This window comes from Periophthalmus magnuspinnatus, chromosome 21 (assembly GCF_009829125.3).
Source record: "Periophthalmus magnuspinnatus isolate fPerMag1 chromosome 21, fPerMag1.2.pri, whole genome shotgun sequence".
Taxonomy (NCBI): domain Eukaryota; kingdom Metazoa; phylum Chordata; class Actinopteri; order Gobiiformes; family Gobiidae; genus Periophthalmus; species Periophthalmus magnuspinnatus.
The window spans coordinates 1,596,054-1,605,592 of NC_047146.1; the positions used below are offsets into that span (position 1 = coordinate 1,596,054).

Here is a 9,539-nt window from a genome sequence, read left to right on the forward strand (position 1 = left end):
TAGGGGGCGGTGTTACGCGTTACCTCAGCCTCAGCCACTATGAAACAGAGGAAGACGAATTAGAAAAACCCCAATGGACTTTCAAAGCGTGGATGTTTTATACTCTCATCTTGTTTAATAACTATGCACTATTATCACCGGATTCTACGCTATTTTCCACGCGTATTTGGGTAATAACTGTCTCCAAAAAGCAGCGCAGTGAGCGGCGTGTCACCTTGAATGTTCCTACCTCCAACTGTCAACGTTACCGCGCGTAAACGAGCTAAAAGACTAGTGTCCAAGCTCTGTTGACCGATAATTTAGGTTATTTATGAATCATTTAGGCTTGTGGTTTTATTATAGGATTGTAGCAGTTGGAAAAGTCTCCTAATAAAACAGTAGTGGAGGTAGAATGGGTGTAGTGCTGCGTAATCTCCAGAAGGTGGTGCCAATTCGCCGCGCCAGGCTGCGTAAAGACGTGGACACGCTACGTCACATACTGGGGATCCAAAAGTTTGACCTGGGCATCATCTGCGTGGACAACCAGCGAATACAGCAGATCAACAGCCTCTACAGGAAGAAAAACCTGCCCACGGATGTTCTGTCGTTTCCTTTTTACGAGGTATTTTGAGTTTCGGGGTGTATTCAAGTGCAGTTTTATATCATGTCATACTTTACACATCAGGAAATGTCCACGTGTTCATCATGTGGGTTTATTATTAGATAGTTAAGTTATGTACAGAGGAGGGAGAGGGAATACAGGGGTAAAAGGATGATGAGGTTAAAACTGACAGGAAACGGGAAGGGAAAACTGCAGAGGAGAGGAGCAAAGGATGGAGAGGAGAGGGTCAGAGGGAGCAGAGGATGAGAGGAGAGGGTCAGAGGGAGCAGAGGATGGAGAGGGTCAGAGGGAGCAGAGGATGGAGAGGGTCAGAGGGAGCAGAGGATGGAGAGGGTCAGAAGTAGCAGAGGAGAGGGTCAGAGGAGGCAGAGGAGAGGGTCAGAGGAGGCAGAGGATGGAGAGGGTCAGAGGCAGCAGAGGATGGAGAGGAGAGGAGCAGAGGATGAGAGGAGAGGAGCAGAGGATGGAGAGGAGAGGGTCAGAGGGAGCAGAGGATGGGGAGGGGAGGGTCAGAGGGAGCAGAGGAGAGGGTCAGAGGAGCAAAGGATGGAGAGGAGAGGAGCAGAGGATGAGAGGAGCAGAGGATGAGAGGAGAGGAGCAGAGGATGGAGAGGGTCAGAGGGAGCAGAGGATGGAGAGGGTCAGAAGTAGCAGAGGAGAGGGTCAGAGGAGGCAGAGGAGAGGGTCAGAGGAGCAGAGGATGGAGAGGAGAGGAGCAGAGGATGAGAGGAGCAGAGGATGAGAGGAGAGGAGCAGAGGATGGAGAGGGTCAGAGGGAGCAGAGGATGGAGAGGAGAGGGTCAGAGGAGCAAAGGATGGGGAGGGGAGGGTCAGAGGGAGCAGAGGAGAGGGTCAGAGGAGCAGAGGATGGAGAGGGTCAGAAGGAGCAGAGGATGCAAAAGGAGAGGGTCAGGTGGAAGAAAGGATACTGAGGAGAGAGGCAGATGACGCAGAGGAGAGAGGCAGATGCAGGGGCGCAATGGAGTAATTTACCCTTGAAATAATGAATTTCCAGGATATCCGACCCGGAAAACTTCCCTGTCCGCTGCACAGAGACGAGCTGAATTTGGGAGACGTGTTCCTCGGAGTCGAGTTTGTGATGAAACAATGTCAAGAAGAATCCTTAGATTTCCACGGTGCTCTTACCGTAAGTTTGGCTAAAACGTGTTTATTAAATATTACGATTGTTCATATCAGTTTACAACAGTGTACACTAGATACTTTGCAGTGACGTCATGCTGGGGGTGTTCTACATGTGTGCGTATGGCGGAATGTTCAGCGGTCGCCATGGAGACACAATGCACACTTGAGCAAACGCTGCCAAATAAGATTTAAGATCGTCTGAAAACTCAAGAAAAAATACAAAATGGATTTAAACGGCACATTTTCAGGAACCTCAACAGCAAAGTAAAGCATTCACCCTCTTACCGAAAGGTTGCCAGATCAAACCTCACTCCAAGCACCTGCTGTTGTTCTTGTTATTGTTTTGGGTCTTTCTTTAACATCGGTCCACTCTGGTCACTGGGAAAGGGCATCTTGTGTAAAAATCAGAAAGATTGCTCGGACAACACTCGACCAAAAAACCAGAGCCGCTCATATATGATTGGTTTGATGTGGAGGTTTGACAATTTTGCAGCGTTGTAATTTTTTGCATTGCATTGTGGGTTATTTTTCAGGCAGTCACGGCTCATGGCATCTGTCACCTGTTGGGTTATCGACACGAAACTGACGAAGAGTGGACCGAGGTAAAGATCTGCTCCAGACTTAATACTATTATAGAAGAGATATTACACGAAATCAATATATATTTTTTTGTTTTTCCAAGTTGTAACATTATTCTTGATCCAAAACATGTCTGAAGAGGATTTAGACGTCATCCCTGCGTGTTTGAGTATTAAAAACAGAAATATACTTTGAAATGACGTCCTCTTGTTTTGTTTAACCTCCTAAAGTGCACGGTTGACTTTTACAAGCTTTTAAATCAGACGCATTCTGCAAACTGGACTTTTCAGAGTTTTAATCCGTGTTCTAGTCGTTTCTTCTCACTGACCCTCTGAAGTTTACAACGACGTCAGCGCCGCAGTTTTCTAACGTGGAAGTCAGCGGATTAGTGTCTTTTTTCTACATAAATATCAGTTTTTTGCAGTAGCTCCCCCTGCAGGTGTCGTCTTGTGAGTGCAGTTTGAGACAGATACGCAGAGCTTTTGTAGTCGACCAATCGATCGGCAGCGCACGTCTTTAGTCGACCACGGCCCCGTTCATCCCAGAAAATAATAATAATAATAGTGTTTTGTTTGTTCTCCAGATGTCGCAGAGGGAGCAGTACATCCTGAGTGAGTTTAACAGGCTCACAGGGCGCCGCCTAGAGCCCATGATGAAGAAGTGCAGCCAGGACTCGAGATGAAGAGCGCTCACCAGAACTAACGCTGCGTTCAGCGCCTCTCAGGATTCTGAGTTCAGATTTACGAAACTCTGAAATGTTCTGGACGCATCATGAGCCGAATAATGAGCCTGTGTGAGAAAAGCACCGCGGTTTAAATCCAAACACAAACCGACACAAAAACGACACAAAAACGACACAAACTGACACAAACTGACACAAACTGACACAAACCAACACAAACCAACACAAACCAACACAAACCAACACAAACCGACACAAAAATGACACAAAAATGACACAAAAATGACACAAACTGACACAAAAATGACACAAACTGACACAAAAATGACACAAACTGACACAAACCGACACTACAAGAACTGCAACAAGCATTTTTTTTATTTTATTTTTTTACAAAAATATTTACAATAATTTTAGTAAAATAGAATCTACTTAGTTTTATCAAGAATTTACATAGTTTACAAAGTCAGGACTAAACCAGGACTAAACCAGGACTAAACCAGGACTAAACCAGGACTAACTACACTGAAACCATAAATATCTTTTGTCTCCACCTGTTGTTCTTTGCCTGGGTCTGAGGATGGTGTTATAGATGAGGATGGATTATGTCTAAGGCACATTCCTGTTTAAAGAAGGATGGTCTTTCCTCACAAAAACATCTTCTTTATCTCTCCTCTCAGACCATTTCTTTTCTGTGGCTCAGATCTGAACCTCACTCTGTTCAAAGCAGTGGTCAGTGTCTTTGAGATGGAGATGAACAGCAGACTGTGGTCCTGAGCTGCTCTTTGTCGTGTTGGTTCATTCTTTTATGGAGATGAACAGCAGACTGTGGTCCTGAGCTGCTCTTTGTCGTGTTGGTTCATTCTTTTATGGAGATGAACAGCAGACTGTGGTCCTGAGCTGCTCTTTGTCGTGTTGGTTCATTCTTTTATGGAGATGAACAGCAGACTGTGGTCCTGAGCTGCTCTCTCTCGTGTTGTACTGTCTCTTATGAAGTCTCTGTTTAGTTTCTCCAGTCTAACGCTCACTTTACTCCTCACTGAATGTGTACGGCTCGGGGTTTTGTCCTTTTGTACTACTACTTCTAATACTCCTGCTGCTGCTACTACTACTACTACTACTACTACTACTGCGTTCACACTGTAGGAGCCGTGGTGCCGGTTTCACACAGGGTTAAATGGTTGATTTTCCTGACGGTGCTTGACTAAACTGCTGTGATAATCCAGATGAACTGCCTTCCTGATCCTCCAGTGTTTGCACTTGTTCCAGGTCCTATGTTCTGCATTTTACCACATTATAAAGTTTTTTGTTTTTGTTTCATTCACGAATACTTAAGTAATGCTGTAGTGTAAACCTAATGTACAAACTCCGACACCCGGTGGTAAGGTAAAACCCGGAAGGTAAAAAAAGTAACTTTTTAAATGAGTTTTTTGTTGTTGTTTTTTTTACTTCCTGGTTGGACACATCTGCAGCGGTGGAAGAAAACAAAGTCAAAGTAATGTGCTGTACTTAACTATACATTTTCTTGAGTACATTTTACGGTGTGTACTTTTTACTTTTACTTGAGTACATTTGAGAGCAGTATCTGTACTTTCTACTCCACTACGTTTTTGAACAGGACTGAAAAGTTAAAGTACTTTTTATTTTACTTTTTTGAGACCTACTGAAACGTCTGAGGGTTTGTTTTTAACACGTATTTGTATTTGTATTTTTTACTTGAATAACAAAATGGAGTATTTCTTCCACCACTGCAGAGATGTGGAGGTGATGCCATAACTGTTACCTAGCAACCACAATGTAAACAAGAGACGACACTTAAAGGGGACGTATTACTTTATTTTCTGATCTGTTCTAATGTTGTTTCCTCATCACAAACGGAGCTGGAGTTGTGTTGTTTGTTTGTTTTTTTGTTTCATTCTCACATTTTTTTGTTTCAACACACAAACAAACCTGCAGATTTAGGCTGAGTTCTACTTCTCTCAAATTGAAAACACTCTGTTCCACCTTGTGATGTCATCATGTGATACAGGAAGTGCTCCGCTGTGTTTTTAAACTCCACACACCTTCATTTCTAGAATCATTTGGATCATTTCAGCTTCTGGAATTATTAATCTCCTACTGAACTAAAGGTAAAAAGTAGGAGGAGTTAACTTGAAAACTACCACTTGATGACATCACAAGGTGGAACAGAGCGTTTTGAGCTTTGGAGATGTTACAGACTAATAATAAAGTGTGACTCAAACATGTGAATGAAACAAAACACAACTCCAGGTCTGTTTTTGAGGAGGTTAGAACACGACTTAAAGTGACAGGAGTCAGTTTAGTGTTTTATTTAAACTAATAAAAAAAAACCACAACTTTATTTTGTTAAATGAAGGTTTAAACTGCCACATAAGCGCCTTTGTCATTTAAAGTGTTCATGACATAGAGGGATTCTACTACTTCCTGTATTTTTGGGCTTTTTCCTCAACGTTCTGTAAAAATACACAAATCACAGGTACAATCCCACCAAGAAAAAACAAAAACACAAATGACATCAGGCTGAAAATGCATAATATGGGACCTTAAATCAACCGTAGAGAATGAAAAGTTTAAAATACCTCACAATGTTCCGTAGTTTCACTTTATTTGACACGTGATTGCTGCATTTCAGAAAAAGTAGTGTTTGTGAAAAGTTGTATTACTCCTAAAGTGCACAGTTTGTATGATTTTGATTTGTGCGTCTGATGAAACGGACAATAAAATGTTTGTTTTTTCTGTGGGAAAATAAATGAGTCATTTATGAGAAACAGGAGCCAAAGACCAGGAGGTGTAAGTCCACGAACCCCCTGACCCACCTGACTCCTCCCCTCACTCTAACTCCTCCCCTCATCTGGCTCCTCACCTGACTCCTCCCCTCACCTGACTCCTCCCCTCATCTGGCTCCTCACCTGACTCCTCCTCTCACCTGACTCCTCCTCTCACCTGACACCTCCCCTCACCTGACTCCTCCTCTCACCTGACTCCTCCCCTCACCACTTCATGATCCTGTTTGATTTTACACAAAAGGTGAGACTCACTGAAAAACTGTTGGTTAATGCTAATGCTAATGCTAATGTTAATGCTAATGCTAGCTTCCTGTAGACTGTATTATTCTGTTTGAGAGACGTGTTTAACAGCACAAATCAGTTCTCCTGTTGCATTTCCTCTTAAGTCTCTTCTTTCTGGTCACATTGTGTTAAAAAAAGCTCAGATTTAAGTCTGACTTGTGTAACAGAGCCTCAGACGCAGAAGTGCCTACAGTTAGCGTCACACCTCCAGTGAATGTTGACGACATGAGCTCCACAGTTTGAATCCGTCAGTGTTTTTTGCGTGTGTGTGTTTAGCCCCGGTGCCTCCAAACGCCACAGTGATCTTCGAGGTTGAAGCGTTGGCCGTGTCCCGGGGCCCTCGCAGCGTGGAGGCCTTCAGCAACATGGACCAAAATAAAGACCGAAAACTCACCAAAGACGAGGTAACTGCCATTTTAAAAGCATCACTCAACACTTTTCAGAACAAGTGCTGGAGTGTTACAGCCGAGTAAGAGTACCTTTACTTCAAAATACTATTACTCAAGTACAAAGCTGTTAGAAAAAGTATCTGTGAAAACTACAGTGAACATGAACTGTCTGGACGTAACATCTGATTTATAATTTAAAGTCATTTCATTTGCAGGAAAAACATGAAATAATATTAAAAATCTGGTATTTCACAGACACAAAAATGAATCAAACTAAATCAAATCTGAAGCAGCTGCAAGAAACACAAAAGTTCAGATCATTTCATATTTTTACATAAAACTCCAGTCACTTTAGACTCACAGAGAGAAGAGGAAACACAACTTTTACTCGAGTAAGAGTACTGTTACTCTGTACCATATATTACTCAAGTAGAAGTAAAAGTACGGGGCCTTAAAAGTGTCAGAAAAGTCCAGTTTTATTCCAAAGTGAGTCCAGTAAATGTACTTGAGTAAATGTAACTGAGTACTACCCACCTCTGCTGCCCATAGATACTTATTGTACATAATGGAGTTTACTGTACAAGTATTTATGATGTTCAAAGTATATTGTGATATTTTTCACATGTATTTTAGTTCCACTTGTGTATCTAACTGGCCTATTTAAATCCTTATTTATCTGGAACAGTTTGGACTTTTTGTCTGTCCTTTGCTGTTACAACACTGCAATTTCCCCACTGAGGACAAACAAAGGTTTTCTTATTTGATTGATTTTATTGATTTTCTTGTACAGATTGATTTGTGAATGTGTTTGTGATTGAAAAGTCCCATGATATAACAGAATGACTTTGACATTTACAGCAGAGACTTACATACACTTACATTACATGAGGAACAACATTGGAATTGAAAGTGTAAATCAAGTTCAAAGTTCAAAACAGATGTAAATGTAGATGTCAAATATGTAGAGTCTGAGTTTAGTTTTGCAGTAACAGTATGAACACTATTAGTCTGCAGAATTCAAAGGAAACAGTGAAGAGATGCTGTGTTCCATCTGCAGTCCCTGAGACATACAAAAACACACACTACACAAACAGTACAGTTATGTCATGATAAAAACACTAGAATGACACTAATCAACTCAATATTGTGGAAAATGGCCTGTTTTATTAGATCAGGATTTTGTCATGATTTGAACTCTCCCCATGTCATATTTGATCAAGTTTAGAAAAGTTTGACAAAATAACTCACATTTCAACACAAAAATAGTCAATAGTCAAATTAGTCAAATATAAAAGGCACAAATTTGATCAAACTGTGGAGAACAAAGCTGCTATTTCAGTTTAGGGAAATGTGCAGTGGCTCCAGGACCAATCCAGACCCCAGTGTAGAGAGGCCGAGTGAACCTGGTCTGGACTCTGTGGAGGAGGCTCATGGTACTTTCAGAGACGCTGTAAAACGCCAAAACCCCTGCACTGTGGTCCAGGTAAACCCCGATTCTGGACCCGACTGGACCTGAGACCTGGGACTGGACTTTGTTAAACCAAAATGAAGGACTGGTTTTGTGACAGACTAAGGCCCAGGATTTATCATTGTGTCCAAATCCACATTCATCAGAGTTTCCTTTCCTCTGAATCTCTCTGTATGAAACTGCTATATAAACATACTCCCCGCTCCACTCCACCTCCCAGTAACAGCGGCCCGTCAGACTCTCTCTGCTCAGGACCTGACACCAGTAACTGAATCTGTCTGGATGATCTGGATAACTCTGCTCTTCTCTCATACGTGTTACTCTTCTGTTTCCATCAGACAGAGACAGTCTGGTGTAAACTGTGTTTGTGTCCAGAGTGATTTCTGTAGAATAATTTAAGAAGTCCTCTCTGGAGCTGAGTTCAGCTGGTGCCACTAAAACCTGGACTGGACTCAGAGTGAGCTGGAGTGTGTCCCTGAGCTTGGACACAGCTCTGGTCACTTCCTCAAAGTATCCCCGGTCCCCTGTGTGAATGGTGGCTGGCTCTGTGCTCTGTGTGTGTGGGGACAGTGAAGCGTAGCGCTGTATAAACTGGTTATGATCCTGGGTGAGGTCCAGTGTGTCCAGCTCAGAGAGGCTCCTCTTCAGCTCCCTCACGTCCTGCTGCAGTTGGTCCTGGAGCTCTTGGACTGGGCTCAGTTGGGTGTCCTCCTGGGAGCGGATCTGCTGCTCCACTTCAGAGCGTCTTTTCTCCAGGAGAAGGGCCATGTCTCTGAAGCTGTCGTTGCTGCGCTGCACTGCTGTCTGGGCAGAGCTCCTGATGTCCTGGGCCTCCTGTTGGAGCCTCTTCAGGTCTGTCTCTTTGTGCTGGAGGCTCTGGAGCAGCAGGGCCCTCCTGGCCGGCAGCTCTGCCTGCCTCTGAGCCCTCTCTGAGGCAGAGGTCACTATGTCATGACCCTTATGTTGGTCCACACACAGGGAGCAGAGGAGCTGCTGATCTGTGACGCAGAACATCTTCTTCACTTCGTCATGTTGAGAGCAGATGTTTTCCTGGAGCCTGTGAGACGGCGCCACCAGCTGGTGTTTCTTTAAAGCTGCAGCTTCATAATGAGGCTGTAGGTGGCGCTCACAGTAAGAGGCCACACACTGCAGACAGGACTGGACAGCTCTCAGCTTCCTCCCAGTGCACACATCACAGGACACATCCTCAGGTCCGGCATAGCAGAGGGCAGCAGGGGGCGCTGTCTTCTTCATCTGCTCTACTAAACCTGCTAACATGACGTTTTTCACCAGGGCAGGCCTGGGGCTGAAGCTGAGGCGACATTCAGGACAGCTGTAGAGCTGCTTCTCGTCCTCTTGGTCCCAGTGCTGTTGGACACAGTTCCTGCAGTAGCTGTGTCCACAGGGAATAGTCACAGGATCCTTCAGTAGATCCAAACACACGGAGCAGGAAAAGGCTTCTTGGTCGAGTGCTTTCTGCGCCATCTCTCCTGGATCAGAAACAGTTTGACTTGGACAGAAACAAAACTTAAGAGTGAGAGCTGCACCCACAGCTCTGTGTGGAGGAAGCAGGAAGCCACGCCTCTTA

General features: G+C 43.8%; 2 protein-coding genes across 2 annotated transcripts; one reads left to right on the forward strand and one right to left on the reverse strand.

Annotated features, from left to right (window-relative positions):
* The first annotated feature begins 63 nt into the window (after positions 1–63).
* Positions 64–5,532, forward strand: LOC117389152 (endoribonuclease YbeY-like). The gene is made up of 4 exons (XM_033986760.2): positions 64–601; positions 1,617–1,748; positions 2,278–2,346; positions 2,907–5,532. The coding sequence occupies exons 1-4, from the start codon at positions 392–394 to the stop codon at positions 3,003–3,005; spliced, it is 510 nt and encodes a 169-aa protein (XP_033842651.1). The 5' UTR covers positions 64–391; the 3' UTR covers positions 3,006–5,532.
* Positions 5,533–7,120: 1,588 nt separating this feature from the next.
* Positions 7,121–9,472, reverse strand: LOC117389151 (E3 ubiquitin/ISG15 ligase TRIM25-like). The gene has a single exon (XM_033986759.2). The coding sequence runs from the start codon at positions 9,434–9,436 to the stop codon at positions 7,814–7,816; it is 1,623 nt and encodes a 540-aa protein (XP_033842650.1). The 5' UTR covers positions 9,437–9,472; the 3' UTR covers positions 7,121–7,813.
* Positions 9,473–9,539: the final 67 nt, after the last annotated feature.